This window comes from Microtus oregoni, unplaced genomic scaffold, assembly GCF_018167655.1.
Source record: "Microtus oregoni isolate MIOR12 unplaced genomic scaffold, Mior012 000013F_ref0000133, whole genome shotgun sequence".
Taxonomy (NCBI): Eukaryota; Metazoa; Chordata; class Mammalia; order Rodentia; family Cricetidae; genus Microtus; species Microtus oregoni.
This window is the reverse complement of record NW_024543072.1, coordinates 21,693,333-21,713,102: the sequence shown is the minus strand read 5'-3', so window position 1 is coordinate 21,713,102 and position 19,770 is coordinate 21,693,333. Positions and strand designations below refer to the sequence as shown.

Sequence of the window (19,770 nt, the reverse complement as noted above, 5' to 3'; positions counted from 1 at the left end):
AGATGTTTTGTTGTTGCTACTTAATGGAAAATTCATTCCAAATCCTCTCCCTACCTAGTCTGAGTTATAGAGTGCATTACTGATAGTTATCGTCATCCTGCTGAGCCACAGGAGATAACAAATTATGAAGAATCATCCCAATGAAGAATGAATGTAGAGAAAGAGGCAAAGAGAGCCCCTGGTAACCTCACCTCAGGAGCTGACCAAGGCATCCGAGATCTGATACTTGTTCTCATCCTCTTCATCAGCCGAGTGCCCCCTAAACCTGCTCCACCTAAAACCCCCTATTGCCAGAGATTGATGAACTGACTGAGGCAGAATTTTTGTATACAAGGGAAGTCTTACTCGGCCCCTCCAGAGCTCTGTGGGAATCTAACTTTTTACAAGTCCTGTTTTCTTCAGTCAAGGTGTTCTTTCAAAATACCAATTTTATATAACTAAAAGTGTAATCAGAATGCCTTTAGCAAAATAATTCTAAAATGAACTCCCACAACATCCCCCTCTCAACCTCATCCTTATTGTTTATTTGTGTATGTTCTTCCCAGCACATGCCTCCCTAGGAAAAGCCACTATTTGGGACATCTCAGATCTAATCTTGTTTATATCATTACTGTTCCCTTGGAGCTTCTGACTTGCCCCTGCAGGGTCCTGGAAACCCCATTCCCCCATCTCTCTCTCCAAACCCCACCCACTCAGAGAGTCTCTCAACAAAGGAAAGGCACCAAAAAACCCAGTTATACATTCTTGGTGACAACTGCAGCTTCCTCCCCTGATGTCATCAGCTGCCCGAGTCCCCACCTAAGTGCTCAGCTTTTGACCACACTTGGGCACAAACCCAGCTTGCAGTGGGCACATCATCACCCCTCGCCTATAAAGCTATATGATGTCCCTGCCTTAGCTCAGGTGCACAACTTCTCTGGCCTTGATCTCTGGGACAGGTCAATCTGCCTGGGAGTTGCTTGGCTCCATAGACTTGTTGTTATACTTTTAAAATTCAGTTTGATCTGGCTTACTATGTCAGTGGAGAAATTTATTATGGGGTGGGGCAGAAAAAAACCTATTAACCACCCTGAAGATGACGACTTACGACCCTTCTTCCACAGCTGGGCTTTTCTCTGGCAATATCGTTAATTTTATTGGAGTGGACCACATAGTGACCATTGCTGGTTGACAAAGGTCCAGCATTTCTGCTTTGCAGATCCCAATTCTCCTGCAGCTTTTTACTTTCATTTTTAATAGTTCTTACTGTGCGTTGCTGGAGTTTCCTTATGCCTTTTCCTCTGGGAAACTTTGTGCAGGCTTTGAAAGATGAAAATCTTTACAATGGTAGCCTCTTTAAACAAAGTAATTCTTTGGAGAAAAAAAAAATCTCGCCACCATGGAACCATGTAGGGTGATAACTCTGCCTACTCCCACACAAGTTAACACAAAGCTGCTAGAAAATTTAGATCAATCACAGATGCTTGACAAATAAAGTATATTTGATAATCAAGATTTACAAAAACCCTAAGGTCTACTCAGGCTCACAGTAATATTTGTCTAGTCTTATCTTTGCTCACTTTTAAACTATAGCTATTTGGATAAACCAAACCATTAAAAACTATAATATTCTATAATGGAATGTCTATTTCCCCAAGGAAGTCCTTTTCCCAAGGTCAGGCAGTTAGACAGCCCTATTTTCTCAGGGGCTTGAAGAAAGTTCCTACTTGTTAAAAAAAAAAAGAGATATTCTTAATTCAGGCACGAAAAACTTTGACCATTCCCTTAACACGTGACTAGTGCTTACTAAATTGTCAGGATCAATGCTAGTTTCCTCAATCCCTGATCTCAAGCCAACCCTAACCCACATGCCTCCTTTCTCTTATTTAATACTATGTGCAACTATAGAATATCCAAGGTACATTCTTTTTTCAATAAGCACACTGGCAGCCACCCCGATTCACCCTCAGATCATGCTTCCCCACACTGCTGACTCCACACATCCTCTTTGGGACCTGAACCCCAACAAAGCAGATGAAATAGAAAAATAATCTTTTGGTTTCTAATTCATGTGCATGTCTTCTTGATGCATTTGGGGGTAAAGTTCAAGCAATAACAGGAGCCCAGCTTTTACTACAATGCTAAAGACCACACGTCAATCCTACCCAGGGGTCTGGGAAATGGTACAGATACCAAGTGGCCTTTTTTCTGGGGAAACAGAGACACTGAAGTATCGAATACCCGTCTACTTGTGAAGAGCTAACTCTTACAGAATGCACACAGGGTTCCAGTAAACAGAAGGTGGACAGAAAGTTCCCTCAAGTCAAAAAGTGCAATCTTTTCTCTCAAACATTGAGGAAAGGCTTTTGACTGCCCCAGTTAGGAAATGAAAAAGATGAAATGGGCAAAATGGTTACCACTGGTGTGCAAGTTCTTCCCAAGTTTCTTTTACCTTGTTTTATTAGATCTAACACCGCGAAAGTCACAGGGATGTAGGTCACGTTGTTCTGTTTGGCAACCACAAAAGTGTAGTGGTGTGTCACTCACCAGACACCTGACTTGATTCCTGTTGTGTGTGTCTAGTGTGTAAACTCAGGGGAAATGTGACTCAGCAGAAAGAAAATATGATTGGGGCAAAGGGCACCAGACTACTGGAATCAACAAGTTACGTTTAGCCTATCTGTGTGCATGTGTTTCAGACAGGGTCGGAACCTGTGGGACAAGTACCAGTGGATGCTGGTAAAAACTCACAGCCTAACTCAACTGTATACTGTTTTCAGACAAGCTCGGTAGCAAGGAGCCTCTTGGTCTAAGTCTCCATTTATGTCCTGTCAAGGCTAATTTTAAGAAGCACTTGTCTTCGTGGAGCCCTAAAGGGCAGCTCCTTCCAATCAAGAAAAAAGGTGGAGGAACTAACTCTCATTAGAAGGTCCTAAACAGACTATTTTGAGAGATACTCAGCCAAAACGCTTAGTGACATCTTCCAGCCTGAACAGCATATGAAAGAACACACGGGCACAATAAAACGTAACAAGCAGACACGAAGGAGCAGAAAGCAAGACAAACAGCTGTCCAACTTTCACAGCAAGCCTGGAATCCAGCTTGTGAGTATTGATTGACAGCACACATCTCTCCTCCCACTGTGGTGTTCTCACCAGGGGTTTCCTCCAGCTCTCCTGTTGGGTGAAAACTGATAGCCGATTCCCTAGGCATCTGTGGAACTAAAGAGGTTTCAGAATCCCCTAGCATCTATTATCTCCAAGGACCCTGTGACAGCACAGAAAGAGATGCCTGTGTGTTATAGAGGACCATCCAGAGGTTAGGCTGGCCTCAGTGCCTGACAGACTGGGAAAGGTGTGCACTTTGTCGCCCCAAGATCTGCATTTGGAATTTGAACTCCCACTAGCTGTTAAACTCTGCACTTTCCCTAAACTTCCTGGTGTTTGTCTATCGATGGTCTGACAGCCATGCCAGGATGCTATTAAAAGCACCGTGACTGACATAGATCGAACCATGAGGTTCATGTTCCCTGTGTTCTAAAAACTTGCAATGGCTCCTTGCTCTAAGAATTATGCCAGAACGCAATGCAAGAGCGCGTACACACACTATGCCAAGGACCTTGTTTCAGTTAAGGTCTTCCTATGTACATCAAGCTGGACTCGAGTTCTCAACCCTCCAGCTGCAGCCTCCCATGGACTGTGATCAGGAGCATGTGCCAGCAACCTCAAGAGCACACGTGGGTGCCACAAGGACAGCACAGCACGGACAGAAGTTCAGCACAGTTCACGCTCGGGAGTAGCAGGCCAGAGGCACATGTGAGAGCATGATGAGGAAGCAGGACACTGGGAGCTGCTGCGGAAAGTGTTCTTATTTGCTTTAGAGATGGAAGGTTCTGGGGTCTCCGTGATCCCCCGCTGCTTACAAGAACACCATTTCTGAGGCAGGGAAATGTACTCTTCTCCACTGAGCAGCAGACACAGATGTAAACAGAATATCAGGAACACACCAGCAAGTTCCATCAGCCTCTGCCAACATGCATGCAGTAGCCACCTGCCGCTCACTCCCTTCTGCGCTGTGTTCACTGCGTAGACACCCAAGTATGTGTATTGCTACACACTGAGACTCCATGACACTTGGATATCTCCTTAATTAATTTTAGGACATAAATAATTTTTTGCTTATATTTTAGCCAGACGAAAGTCAGTGGGTACCTCTTAAGATCTGACTCTTCTTTTAAGTTCTAAGGCACAGAATTTTATACTTCCCCCTCCTTATTCCTCCCTTCCCCCTCCTTGCCTTCTCTCTCTGTGAGACAGAATCTGTCCCTAGCTGGTTTGAGGCTCTCTAGTTATACCAGGCTACTAGCCTCAAATTCACAAATATCTGACTATCTCTGCCTCCCAAGTGCTATACTGAGGATTCCCACCCTATTTCTTAATTTCTCAGTCAATGAAATATACTTCCAATGTGAGAACATAAACCTGCTAGGATGTGCTGAGTGTCAGGCCGAGATAGTTGCTAGGTTTTGCAAACCCTTTAATGGTCCTGGGCTGAGGCCAGCAGCCTAAAACACAGAGGGGAGGGATTACAACTGGATTATTCCAAGACGGAAACACATCAGAATTTAGCAGGCATAATCATTTTGTGGTGGTGATCTGTATCCCTGTCACCGAATCCCAACTGCCCATCTGTCTGCCATTCAGCCCCTGCTAAGTTTGAAGGTTGCATCTCTACTGCTGAAGGACCCACTACCTGTGTGTCAAGGAGGTAGGAGAAAAAGTTGAACACCATGAATAAAATACAAAACAAAGTTAAGGCAGTACTTCAAATGATAAACATTTTAGAGCCCAACCCGTCTTTGAAAGGATTTGCTCAGGAGCAGGGCACAGGGCAAGGGAAGCATCAAGAGGGAGGACTCCGCTGAGCTCTAGTTGATTCTTAGACAGGAAAGATGGGCACAGAAGGCACGCTGTTAATGTCTGCCATGTCACAGGAACCAACACACATCCCGTGTTCAGGTACCAAACCCCACAAACTTCCCCGAAGCTGGACAAGTTCATTGGTATCAGGGTTCCATCTTCAGACAGAACTCTTTAAGAACCATATAATAGGAATACTTTCTACAAGCTTGAAGAATTCTCAGAATCTTTTCCCTTTCTCGTAGCACCTTTTATGCATCAGTTAAGAAATGATCTTGGGTTAGAAGCAACTCAGCACAAAACCCAATGTCATAAGGGGCACAGCAAACCAAGTGACAGGAGTTGACAGCATGGGTCTGTGACTTGAGGACTACGGGTAGTAACACAACAATCAACAACAATAATCACAACCAGTAACACCATACCCAGGAGAAAAAAAATCACACGAGCTAGACTCCAGCCGTAGGACAGCCAGTGGCCTTTACAGTTTCATCTCTCACTTCGCAGAGTGAGAGGTATTCTTTCTAGCACTCAGATCTTCAGGACCCGCAGCCGCATCTGCGGACCAGCTGTATGCACATCATGAAACAGGGCAAGTGGCTTAGCTACCTTAGCATGCACCAGATCCTAAGTTTGCCTTTTAGGTCAAAACACATTTCATCGTGACTGCACACATTTCTTCCCGCGGCATTTCAGGTAGAATTCTAGACCGAGAGAAGCCAATGCAATGGAACAGAGCCTGTCTACCATTCTGGTTTGATTTAGCCAGGGCAAAGGCTCCTGAGTACTTACTGGCTGGTGACGGGGTGCTGCATCCACTTGGAGGTGGGTGGCCATGGAGACCGTGGAGGGGAGGCAGCGAGAGCCCTCCGATGACAGGTGGGAACAGTAACGGGTAGGGTGCCGCCGGGTAGTGAGTCATGTGTCCACGCACTGCCGGGACTGGGCATGCGTGGCTGCTGGTGCTCATGCTTCGAGCCTCACTGAAGGACGGGTGCTCCAGGGCAGGCACACATCACTACAGGTCCCAAAGCACACAGAAAGAGGCAGATGAGGACAAAGCGAGGCTGAGCCAGGTCCTGGCCAAAGCAAGGGGGTTCACCTGCTGGTCTGGCTTCCTCCCAGCAGGCTCTCTCTGCCTCCCATTTTGCTTTGTGGATGACGGGAAGGAGGCTGATGCTGTCCAGCTGTTCGGTTTAGGGTTCAGAGGTGCCAGGTACCTTCAGAGTCCAGGGCTGTTAATCCTGTAAGAAAACAAGCAAATAAACAAACTGATGCTTCACAAATCTGGGGGATTCCTCACTTTATCAAGTATTGTGCAAAAATTTATTAATAATTCAGATCTCCAAATTCCTTCTTGTTCCCATACGTTTGGTATTTTGTGGTTTTAACTTTCCTCAAGCTCAAGCATTAGAGTATAGGCTAAAACATCTACATGTAATTTTATCATAACCGATCCTCCTCTGTTAAATTACAAGCTCCACTCTGAACTGTTCCCTGTAGTACAACTCTCCTTGCCTCATGTTTCTCCATGGCCACCTAGAAGCATTTATTTTCCTGTCTCTATGTTCACAGTGTTTGTCGTCTTTGCATCTGTGCTTCAAACCCTTAGCAGAGTACCTAAGCACAAGCAGGTACCCGGCATACATTTGCCGAATGAAGAAAATCTTGTTCTTTAGGGAAATTGCCAGTTTGATGCAGTCTGGTCTATGTGCCACGAAGTGTTAAATCCTGTGCAGGAAGAACCTTGGATTTCACTTTGGATAGCATATCAACAAGAAAAGACAACTGCAGGAGAACGCCCTGTTTTAATATGAAGAAAGCTAAGGAACCCAGCAGGAAAGTTTAGGTCAGTTTCTTGTTGTTCATATGCCTACAAGAACAATAAATATTTAAATAGTAAATAATACTAAGGATGTTTGAAGAAGCCACTGAAGTCCTATTAATCCATGTTTATCTAAATTACATATGCAGTAAGGCCACCTGGGGGTGACAATGCTCCCCCAAGAGCCACAGACTATCTAACAAAAACTCTAGTACCAGACAAGAGAAACCTTCTTTTGAGTTGTTGGATATGAAAATTCAAGAGACTCAAAAAAAGAAAGAAAGAAAGAAAGAAAGAAAGAAATATAGAAAAAGAAAAATACAGGAAATTGCTGCTGCTTTGGGTTGTCTCCCAGAATTTTAAGGTAAGTACCCACTTCTAAAGATTTGGAGGCTTTAAGCTGGAATTGTCTGGTAAGCCTCATGCCAGAGGAACGGTTAATATGGCAACAGGGATTAGGGAAATCTCCTAAGGCCCCACCCCTTGATGAAGAGCTACAGTGATTAAAAATTACTCAGAATGAGAATCAGTCTTCCCCAGGGATGTACCACCTAATTGGTTATCTAATACCAAGTGGATGGTCAGCCTTAGAAACATATGCATACAATCAACACTGAATGAACTCAACTGGCTGTATTTATAAATTCTTATGTATGTATATAGAAAAAAGTGCACCAAGTAATCATTTTTAAATGTATGTCTATGGTATCTTCTAAGTTCTATATGTTGTATTCATCTATCAAACATGGGTTGTTTAATATAAGTGATCAATCCATTAATTCATTTCTCCATCTCTATTCATCCATCCCCATATTTTCCATCGATTGTCTATTCCTCTGTCAGTCAATCTATCCACTCGTTTCTCCACCCATCACTCTATCCCTCCTCACACCACTTCTGCTTCCTTCCCTCCCTCCATCAGTGTGAATGATGGCCCACTGCCTGTCTGCCCACTCACTCATCCATCAGGCTAAACCGACTTTTATGTGTCAGGTATGAGCATAGACACTGGAGATGGGTAATATGATCATTGTACTCACAGATGATCTACAACCCTGACAGAAGCTGTGTGCTTAACGAGTGTGTACCTGCTCAGCCGTTACAAAGCTTTTCTCCAAGTTCTTTATCTAGGATTCCTTGAAGGTGAGGATGGGAGAAACCTCACCTCACTTCTCCTTACTGACTGTGTATGTCCCATGGGTACCTTTGCCATGGTAACCACATCCAGCAGAAGCTTCCAAACTTTGGAGCCCACTGGTTGACCAGCTCTGAACTCAGACCCTGGGAGCTTTTCAGTTGTACATAGAATGGTTCTAGAGCCAGATGCTCAGGTTTCATCACACCTCTGGACTTTGGGGAAAATATTTCACTTCTTAATATACTGGGCTTTTAAAAAAATGTAAAATATGGGTAACTATAGAATTTACTTCAGAGGATCATGAAGAAGATAAAACAGGATCCCGCTGCAGGAGAACAATGCCTGGTAAACAGTAAACACTCAGAGAAGGTCCACTTTAAACACACATGTTGTCTCATTAAATAATGTTCTTGTGAGGGCAGGTTTCTGAGGTTTTGGGCTGGGGATGAAGGAGGATACATCACAGCAGTCGTGGGGAGAAAAATGTTACGATTCAGATTTGGGTCATATAATTGAAGAAGAGAAAGATGGGGTATAGGTAAAGGGAAGACAGTTCCTCCTGTGCTTTCCCGAGTATGCAGGGTCCCTGTGATGTTATAATGTGGCCTCTGTTTCATTACCACACACAAGACCCCTGAGGCATAAGCTCAAAGCTTTGAGCCTCTGAGAAGTTTCACAGGGCTCTAGTGACAGGTCCCACTTTCTGGTCACATTCCTGAGTCTACATGGCTTTAAACATCTTCCCCTACGTCACACATCTGTGGCAGAATCAGAACTTAAAAGCAGTTTGAAGAGTGCCACCTCCTCGGTTCCCTCTGCCCTGGGCAGAGAGCTTACACACCTAGTAGACTGAGTGTCACACCAATTGCTATCCCACGGAGGGAAGAATCCAAGTATGGGTGTCACAGTCCTCACTCAGATACCATCCACCTGAGCCTCCCTCCGATCCTTGGTCCTTTGGGACGAAAATGAATACTGTCCACGGGGAAAGTCCAGGTGCCTTGGGTCTTAGCACTCCCTGCACTCTAGAAAGCGGGAGGTGTTTCCATCCGGCTTATGAACTTTAACCCGAAGTGATGCCTCCCCCAAACACGATGCTATCTCTTGAAGCCTCAAGCTGCTTTAGAAGATCTAGAGGGAAACGCTTCGGGCGTTCTCATACGCATACTCGGCTCCACAACAATACTTTTATTCTGCAGCTTATAACAAATTAATTAGAAAATAAAACAATGCCATGTAGTATTTGCTGCATTTCCAGGCAATCTGATTTTAAAATCCCACGCAAAGCTCTGCGTTGTTACAATGGTCTTTTCTCCCTCCATCTGACAAACTAGCTCATTAACCATCCGAGCTGACAGTTTAGCAAACTCACCCCCGCAGGGCACAATTCTCTCATTTTTAAAGCTGTCTTTTTTTTCTTTCTTTTTTAAAATATATATACCAACCGGGAACCACAATAATCTCCCCTTTCTCTCGTCTTCAGATCCTAAAGATCGTCAACATATCGTCTGCCAGAGTAGCACGCTTGAAATCTTGAAAAATTAGCAAATGACTAGAGATAACAGTGTCCACAGCAGAACGGCTTATGCCCAGAATAGGAAGAGGAAGCAACGCGGGCTGGAAAAGTCTTGCTCGTCGGTGAACTGTGTGGGAAGTCCCAGCCTGTCCACATGTGCGCCTGATTAAGCGATTTCTGGAAGCAAATGTCTTTTGTTTCAGGCTTGCGGAGACAAAGATGGTCACTGGTATTAGCACGCCCTTTCCCGTCATGCCTGACTTCAGCCTGGGCTCATTTGGGCTCTCCCCACCTGAGGCAAAGCGCAGATGAACAGGATGAGGAGGGGGGAGACTGAGATGGGCTGAGAGGTCTCAGGTCCACCACCCGTGAGCTTCTGTGCTTATCAATTTTGTCATCCACGAAAGAGCCAGGAGAAAAGGTGTGTGTTTGTGTGTGTGTGTGTGGGGGGGTGCGTTAAATGCAAATCCAAACTCCAGTAGCCAGAAAGCAAGTATTTTGCTAAAACACAGTGACCGAACAACGTTTAATTTTTTTTTTTAAACTAAGAAAAGAGTAGTCTACCTTCCCCAAATCATCTGGGAGGGAGAAACGGGTTTACCTAGTCTGTGTGACATGCGCACGCGCTGCGGCAGGCTTTGCCATTTTCACGTTCGTGCTGTGTCTGTGACCTCTCTTCTTACTAATTTTCCTGGCCACTTTATTGTCAGCAGACACAAGCTGGAATTTCCTAAGAAGCTAGAATCACAACTGAGAAAAAGCTTCCATAAGACTAACCTAGAAGCATCCCCATAGGGCTCTTCTTTTATTAATCAACGTGGGATGGCCTGGCCCATTGTGGGTGGTGCCATGACTGAGAAGGTGGTCCTAGGGAAAGAAAAAGCAGGCTGAGCAAGCCAGTAAGCAGCACCCCTACACGGCCCCTGCTTCAGTTCCTGCCCTGACTTCCCTGGGAGTCACGTCAGCTGAGATAAACCCTTTCCTTCCTAAGTCTCTCATGGTCACGGTGTTTATGACAGCAACAGAAGCCCCGCTAAGACGTTAATGAATGCAGTATGTTTTCTCCAGACTTATGAACACTTTTGTTACACTGAAAATCGTTTGAGATGACAGTGGTCATCTCTTGTTTTCTTTCTCTTACCACCGCTTGTTCTGTGTTCGTTTTCGCTTAAAGTTGTGTGCGCACTTCCAACTTCAGACTTCTCACCATGTCAACTACGTTTTATTACAAATGATGTTTCAAAATCAGATAGCCATTTTAGACAAAAGGTCCTCAGAGTGTGTCCCTGAGCTGGCAGTGTTTACGGTCCCCTCAACATTTCTTAAAACTGGCCTCATCAGATGGAGCTAGAAAAAAAGTCATCCCTAGTGAGGTAACTGAGACTCCAAAAGACAAATATGGTATGTATTCACTTATAATATGTGCATGCTAGCTGCTAAGTCTTTGAAAAACAGGTTATAATCCATATAACCATAGAGGCTGGGTGTGGAGTAAGGGAACTAGCCTAGGAAGGGGAAATAGAACAGATAGTTACAGATGGATTGGAGTGGGGACTGGAACAGGAGGGTCAAATGGGTAGGGGAGAGACAAAGAAGGGGATGAGTGAGGAAATGCAGGGAGAGACAGCTAAAACTAGGGTCATCTGATCACAGTAGAACTTTCCTAAACTATATAAATATATAAAGGTAATCTAAGCAGACTCATCAAGTAACTGGGGAGACAGAGCCCTAACTGAACTTATCACCAAATTGTTGGGGAAGGATTGCTTGTTCATCCTGGCCACTTAGCCATGACATAACCACTCAGAAAACCATATTATTTGCAATACTGTTTGGCCAATAGCTTAAGCGTATTTCTGGCTAAACTCATATCCTAAACTGACCCATCTTTGTTATTCTGCATATCACCACATGGCTGTGGCTTACCAGCTAAAGTTCCCAGCATCTGTCTCAGAGGGGGATCCATGGCTTCTCTCTGACTCTGCCCTTCTTTGTCCCAGCATTCAGCCTAGCTTTCCCTGCCTACCTAAGTTCTGCCTTGCTATAGGTTCAAAGCAGTTTCTTTATTCATTAATGGTAATCACAGCGCACAGAGGGGACTTTCACATCACCAAATGAAGCCTCAAGTTCCACGAATGGGTTATATCTAATCAAATTGATTGACAAAGGGACCCCATGAGAACCCCCAAACAACCCAGGCAATTGCCAAGGCTATTGTTTGTTCTCCACAAACTCTTGGCAAGGTCAAATTGTTGTAGCTACCATATACACAACACATTGAACATGGAGACGTTGAGCTCGTGTCTACCTAGAAGCCGTCATTACTGCTGACTAGTGTTCAGTTGCTGGAAGGCCCACTGCATGCTACCAAAGGAGAAAGGTAAACACCAGCCCACCTCCAAACTCTCTGATCTACAATGGTGCTGTGCCTGCACGATACGTTAGTGCAATGGTAACTAGCACAAGCCTCCCTCCATGAGATGAAATCCATCCCCGGCAGCACTCAGATGGTCCAGAACTTTAGACTAGACAGGTCAGGATCCTAAGGAAAAATACATACTATCCTTCTGCTAAAGGAACTTAGCAATAAAATGACTCCCTGAGACTTTCTGGCATATCCACAGATCAATATCTCATTCAGCCATGATCAGAGAAGCTTTTCTTGTAGTAGGTGGGAGTGAATATAGAGACTCAAGGCTGGAGCGTCAGAGACCTTGGAATACTCAGTCCTAAATGGGATGCCTCCATCAAGTCCCCACTTCCGGCTCAAGGAACCTGGAAGGAGAGGAGGCAGAAAGAGGAGCCAGTGGGAATGGAGGACACAAAAAAAAAAACAAGGCCTTCTCAATGGAGCAGGACCAAGGGATACAAAAACTCACAGATACTTGTGGCAATATGAGCAGGGTCTCCACAAGGTCTGGCCCTGACTGAGTTCTAGCTTAGAGGAAAGTAGACACAAGCTCCCATCCCTAATCCATAGCTTGCTGACCTATAGCTTTTCATAAATGAAAAATTAGCCTTTCTTAGTGGAGTCTCACTAGGGAAAGAAACCGCTCCTAAGGACAGATTCCATGCCCAGCAGACGGCCAGTACAAAACCAACTCATGGGCATCTCTGGATGTTCTTTATCTCGCAATGCTTTGCAGGGCATTTTCTTTTTTCATTACAGGTTCTCTGTGTATATATGATGACTTCTTATTTTGCATCTCTGTGGGATTTCTCTCTGTGTAGAATCTCTGACTATTTTTGTTTCTTGAGCTCTTTCTTTGACCCCCCTTTTTTTTTCCCTGTTAGTTTGCTCTTCTTCTTGTTCTTCTGGTTTTTCATCTTTATCTCATTTTATTTCACTGTTATTATTATTACATGCCTATTCATAGCCTAATGACAGGGTGAAAAGTGGGTGAATCTGGGTTCATGGGGAAGTGGGGAGGATCTGAGAGGAATTGGGAGGATAAATCATAAGCTGAATATATTTTACCAAAATAATCTATTTTCAATTTTAGAAATAAAAATCAAAAACCTGACAATGTCTCAGCCCCAAAGAAGGCCTAGCAAATCAGAATCTCTAGGTCAACCATGGGTCCTAATTTTTACAAGGCTGTCAGAGGTACCAATGCACCCAAAGAGAGGATGACAACCTTCTGGAAGGAGTTCTATAGATGTTTACCTCTACTGTGGATGGAGCAGCCACACACAAGCCATCATCCACCAAGTATTACCGTGTTCCATACAGCCTTGTCCATCACAGCAGCAGACCCGCCGGCTGACTGTGGCCCAGGATGGAGCTTGGCTGAATCTCGCCTCACCCCCTGATGGAGCTGCTCCAGACTGGTCTGCATCCTTAATGTCTTCCTTGGAAACCACAAATTGAAACCATTCTCATTGGGCGCTTTGTTATTAGTTGTGTCTATATTTATAGAAAATCAACTTAAAGTCTTGTATATTTTTCCTGTCTGTAGGTTCCCACTGCTTGTGTGGTGCAGCTCTCTAGTACATATAAACCCTCTCTGTTCTTACCTCCAAATTAATGCGGTAGCTTTAAAAGTGAAAATCCTTTATGTCAGGCTTATGTTGCCATGGCAGGATAGTCTTCCAGCTCTGCCTCATGGTGTACTACCCTCACGGTTCCTTTCCTGGAAAGTTTTACAATTTTGGGTTTTTATTTGGGTTTTTTTTGTTGTTTTTTGTTTGTTTGTTTGTTTTTTGGAGTTAAGTTGATCCTGTGGCTTGTTTACACTTTTTTCTTTCTATATATGAATAGATTTTTTTTTCTAACTTTGTGACAGACAGTTTTGAAGGCATCATAGGACAACAGAGGTACACTGGTAAAGACATACCTCTTGCCCAGAGCTGATGGGCTGTTTCTTGTCTTCTGAAGATTTCGGGCTATGGCAGTTTTCTTCCACTGATGACCCCAGGTCTCATGTCTTCCTCTTTATTCTGTTTCCTCAACATTTGGATAGGTTTTTTTTCTTCCTTTTTAAAAATGATTTTACTATTTTTTAAATGGAAAATGGTATATTCTAAGTGAATTTTTTTAAATTTGTAAATCCTGAAACATTCTGTATCGTGTCTTACATTTAATAGTTTGGATAAATATAAAATTGTAAATAAGTAGCAATTTTCTTCATGAGAATTTCATATGTATCATTTTCCTAAGCTTCTTATATTAATCTCAAAGTCCAATATTATTCTGAATTTTAATCTGTCATTTATAAAATAATTTCATTCTGAAAGTCTTTACGTTCATCTCTTTACCCCTGATAGCTACAAAATGTGCAAACTACACTATGTATTTGATATTGGTGTCTGACCTACTGACAAATATTCTTCTCCTAAGGAAAATTTTGTTTTTAGATTCATTGGGTGATATTATACTTAACTCCTATTTTTTTCTATTTAGATGTTTTGTTTACATAAAATAAAATTGGTTCTCAAAGTTTTATATATTTTTATATATATTCTTTCCATTCCTGTTTGAAAGTTTTTGCCACCCTTAACTTTCACTTTATTGAACTTTACATATTTATAACATATTTATACATATATTTAATATTTAATAATCTGCTTTTTTCTTTATTTTCATTGCCACACGCTATAATATTTTTATATCTTTTAGGATACTAAGAGTTATTCTCTTATATGACAAGATGGTACAAGTTCATCTACTACTTTGGGACTGAGATAGGAGGAAGAGAAAATTTAAGTCCAGTCTGAGGTACATATTAAGATCCTGTTTTTTTGGTTGGTCTTTTTTGTTGCTGCTGCTGTTGTTGTTTTAAGATAAAACAAAACCTAAAATAAATAGTTCTGTTTAATGTATTGTACTGCTTACTAAACTGATCCTATTCACCTATATTTCTTTTCTGTTGTTTTGCTTCTTTTCTTATTTATTTCTTAGAATGAATTCCTAGTGTATTACCTGCCAAATTCTTTGGCTTGCCTACTCATATTCAAAAGAGAAAGCTGACAACAAGCCACACTTCTCTGAGAGAGCTTTGCCAATGCGCTTTGTGCTTAAAGTCAGCAAACTGGGATATTGCCATGTGGAACTTCCCTGATGTTAAATTCCTTGATAACCCCATTAGAAAAATCTTTCCCATATCTCCCCAGGGTGAGGAAAAAGGCAGCTGAAAGTCTTCTAGTAGTTGGTAATGAATAGCTGAGGCTGGGTTGTTGGTGTGAAAATACCCAAAGTATAAACCCGTCAATTCTTGTGTCCCTTACTCAGCACTCCATCCTGAAGGATCCTTCATAGAGCAGACCTATTTTCCTCATCACATTTGACTCATAATAACCATGGGATATAATGGGGACAATAAGGTTATAATGAGGAAAAGAGTAAATTTTGCTTCTTATTTGGAATATCAACCAGTTCTCCTACTAGGTCATATTTCTGCTTTCCAAGCTAGCCAGAGCTTCTGCTCTCTGGACAGTCGAACAAGCTCAAGGTTCCTGCTTCTTCTGTTTACCTTTTTGAGACACTGAGCAGTTGGCCTTTTGCTTCCCTGTGCACCTGCCTTCAAAAGAGCTGTGACCTTCAACAAGGATGACCCCAGCTAAGACTCCTAACAATAGTGGAGAGAGTGCCCAAACTGCCCTTCCCCGGTAATCAGATTGGTGACCCTAATTGTCATCATAGAACCCTCATTCAGTAACTGAAGGAAGCAGATGCAGAGATCCACAGCCAAGCACTGGGTTGAGTTCCAGTAGTCCAGCTGAAGAGTGGAAGGGGGGATTATATGGTCAATCCACAGAGACAGCTGACCCAAGTTTCTGGGAGCTTAAAGACTCTAGACTGACAGCTAGGGAGTCTCCATGGGACCAGTCTAGGCCCTCTGTATGTAGGTGACAGTTGTGTAGCTTAGTCTGTTTGTGAGGCCCCTATCCGTGGGACCAGGACCTGTCCCTAGAGCACGAGCTGGCTTTTTGGAACCTATTGCTCAGTCTTGATGCAGCGAGGAGGAGTTTGGTCCTGCCTTACTTTGATATGCCATGCTTTGTTGACTTCCATGGGAGGCCTGCCCCTTTCTGAGGAATGGATGGGTGGGGCTAGTGAATGGGAGGAGAGGAGGGAGGTGAAACTGTGGCTGCTATGTATGTAAAGTAAATTTTTAAAAATTTAATAATAAAAAAAGAGTTGTTGCCTTCTTTTGCCTGTGGTAAACATCATCGTGTTCTTTCTTGAGTTTTAGTTCTTATTTCACTTATTGACTGGTTAACCAGTGCTTGATAATTGGAAAAATACATCACTATATTTCTCTGGAATTTCATTAAATTAAGAACAAGATAAGTTGTCTTTAGAGAAGTTTAGAAAGACGAGTCCTAGACTAGATTTCATATCCCTTTACCTCCAGAATCTCTAGATGTATAAAAACAGAATAGCGTAGAATAGAATAATAATAATAATAATAATAATAATAATAATAATAATAACAATAATAAGGACTCAGCTTGTCAGCTAACATAAGGTTTGGTCAACAGATGGCAGAATTGTTAATCCTATGTGGCAAAGGAGAGAAATTTTTGGCTCCAACTGGAATTGACCAAAGATGAGAGTTGACCTGCTATAATGGTTCTGCAATAAGCTATGTCAAATGCCTTCTACAAATGGATGACAGGTAAACAGACAGATAGAATAGATAGATGGATAGATAGATAGATAGATAGATAGATAGATAGATAGATGATAGGTAGATAGATACATACCTATATATATAAACAGACAGACAAACAGACAGAATAGATAGATAGATAGATAGATAGATAGATGATAGGTAGATAGATAGATAGAACAGATATATACCTACATATATATAAACAGACAGACAGATCACAGGTGGTAAACAACAGATGATTAATACATGGTTAGGTGATAGATATATGATGTATAGATGACAGATGACAAATGGGTAGTAGATAATAGAGGAATGATTGATAGATGAAAGATAAAAGAAAGACAGATAAGAGAATGGATAATAGATGTGGCTTGTCTGAGTCAGGCACTTGAAAGAACCCTGAAACACATCCTTTGCCATGTGTTTACTTGAGGAGCACAGCCTGGAGAGGGAACTCCGAGCAGAGCCTGCTTGGAGACAAGGATCCTGCTCCTCTGCCTAGTGAGAACTGCTTACATTGTGCTGCCCTCAGATGTAATCCAAGCAGCCAAACAGGCCAGGTTTTTTAGAGAAAACACTCTTCACTCCCCCTTGACGGCAATTTAGGGACTCCATGGTTGGTGTGGTTAACAGCAACAATAAATAAACAGGAACTGGAAGGGATAAAATCTCAAATGTCTTGTAATAGAAAACAGAAATTTTTCTTGCCTTTCTAGGATTGATTTAGATCCCAGAGTAGAATGCCCACAGACGGGCATGATAGGAATAACACTTATTTCCCAAGGTGCTGTAGCTTAAACCTCTCTGTTCACTTAATGCACTGATTCTAGGTAATGCCATTTAGTGCTTCTCCAATGCTCCAAGAAAATACCTGTTTTTAAGCAAAAATGCTCAGCTTAGCACAAATCCTCTCAATTACTTTTACTGCTGTTCCCGACAGAAAAGGCAAGTGGCTGTATCCCATTCTGTCTGCCTGGTGATCTTGCATCCTGCCTTGTATTTAGGGCATTCATTGCAAATATTGTGAATAAAATTATGTTTACCTCAAACTAAACAGTGCCACAATGGGAGAATCCAATGTGGCTAAAAAGTTGTGTATCTTATCCCCTTGCAATTCAATTTAGGAACAAAGGAAATAGAAGAGAGCTGTTTAGGAAAGAGACGCAATCAAGGGTATCCGTAGACCGCCAAGTGAGCAGAGAAAGAAACCCGAATGGCTCCTTCTGCAGCAGGAGAAGTCATGTGATATATTAAAGACCCCTTTCTATGCATATTCAGAATGTGCTTTATATTCCTTTTTAGGTCATTTTTGCAAGATCCAATCTGTTAACCACAAAGTGAAAACAGGATTTCCAGAAAAGAAGACAGAATTATACATGTTAGACTTCATGAAAGTTGAAGCTTTTGGTTTCATAAATTAGGGGATCAGCAATGTAAACATGGGGTTTTGGGGCCTCAGGACTTAGCCAACTGCTGCCGCACATGTAAGCTCACAAGCACTGAGATTCAGGGTTCTCCTGTGATGCTTTCCCACAGATGGAGAAGTGCAAACAACAATAGGGAACTGCTTTCAAGATGGTTTCCATACAACCCCCGCAGAATGACTACACAGAGACAAGATCAGGTTCTCAAGATGAAGCAGGTGGCCAGTGGCTGTTCAAGTGGTTTCTTGCTAACTTTGAAGGGGTTTGCCTTATGGAGTCTCCACACTAGATAGGAAACCCTTGGCCAATCAGGATCTTGCTGTCCATTGAGGAGAAATAGACAATAGATGATTGAAAGATGATAGGTAGATAGATAGATAGATAGATAGATGATAGAAGAAAGATAGAAAGATTGATAGATAATAGATAAATAGATGATTGATAGATAAATAGATGATAGGTAGATGATATGTAGATGATAGATAGATAGATAGATAGATGATAGATAGATAGATGATAGGTAGGTAGATTATAGATAGATTGATCATAGGTAGATAGATGAATGATAGATAGATGATAGACAGATGGATAGACAGATAGATAGATACTTACACTGTGCTGCTTTTAAGTATAAAACAAACAGAAATAAAGCTGTGACTTTTAAAGGTTGGGTGATGGATATCTAGACAGACAGACCGGCCATAGGTGACAAGTGGATGATAAGCAGATGATAGATCATATAGAAATGGTCAGAGTTACAGAATAGTAAGTTGGCAGATATAGGAGTCTAGGAAGTCATGTGTGAACATAAGAAGACCTGAGGACAGAGAAGCAGGGAATCTGTTACAACAGAGATGAGATGAGTCCCTGGAGAGACAACTGTGCTCCCATAGCCAGTTTTGGGGCTTCTTCAGTATTCAGATTCCTGTGCATGTTCCCTTTCTTGCTTTGATCATTTACTTTTAATCTTAAGTTAGGTATATGTGCATGTGGGTGGAAGTTCAAGCACAGGCCAGAAGAGGGCAGCAGATTCTCTGGAGCTGGAGTTAGAGGAGGAGTTTGCGGTGAACATTAAGAACTGAGGTTCTCTTCAGGAGCAGTATGAACACTTAGTTTTTGAGACGGCTCTTCAGTCTCTGTTTTTCCTTTCTTAAAACAAGCACCCCCTTTCCATTTAGTCTTACTCAGAAAAGCCTTACTCCCCCAGTGCTAGCTCAGCCCTTCTAGTAGAAGACACCCAGTCTTCAGTTGGCTGGGATTACAGCCCATATACGGCATGGCATGTTGCATGTGGATATTGTGATTAATCCAGTATTAACTGGGATTTCTAAATGTCTGTTCACGATGGACACAGTGCTCGAAGAGAGCTAGGTAAAGGGACAAGCTTGAGGCTCTCAAGCGTGTGTTGTTTATAAGTTCATATGGATAATATAGACAGATATAGCTATAATTAACTGATTGTGCTTATATTAGCTATTTTTGTTTGAAAATGAACTTCTGAAAAACGCTTTCATATTCAGTTTATGAGAGGAGAATTGATAGAACAGGAGTCACTATCAGTTTCCCATAGCAGTGAATTTAAATAGCAAGAATTGAATATTTATTTAGCATTTAAAGATTGTACCATGCTTACAGCTTGAGGGGAAATATCCACCCTGGAAAGTGAAATGTAAGTATAGAAGTATTTTTTTTAAAATTGAGAATCTATTAAGTTCCAAAGAATAGAGCTTTCTAACTAGTGTTCCCAAAACAGATGAGAGGAAATACATCTGTCAAGTTGATCTCCTCAGCCTCTCACAGCTTGGGAAGCCTGAGAGGAGAGAGGTGGAACCGAGAGCATGACTCAAGTAT

The 19,770-nt window shown here is 42.3% G+C and overlaps 1 protein-coding gene across 2 annotated transcripts in view; it reads right to left on the bottom strand.

Annotated features, from left to right (window-relative positions):
• Nucleotides 1-19,770, bottom strand: part of Rarb (retinoic acid receptor beta) — a 648,568-nt gene that overhangs the window by 339,038 nt on the left and 289,760 nt on the right. Inside the window, exons 1-2 of one of the 2 annotated variants that reach the window (XM_041662945.1) lie at nucleotides 6,001-6,017; nucleotides 5,691-5,916 (exon numbers count right to left, since the gene is read on the bottom strand). In XM_041662945.1, coding sequence (XP_041518879.1) covers nucleotides 5,691-5,868 — 178 coding nt within the window. In that variant the 5' untranslated portion in view covers nucleotides 5,869-5,916; nucleotides 6,001-6,017. Of the gene's footprint in view, nucleotides 1-5,690; nucleotides 6,143-19,770 lie in introns of those variants that run through there. The other variant, XM_041662944.1, reaches the window with a different exon arrangement.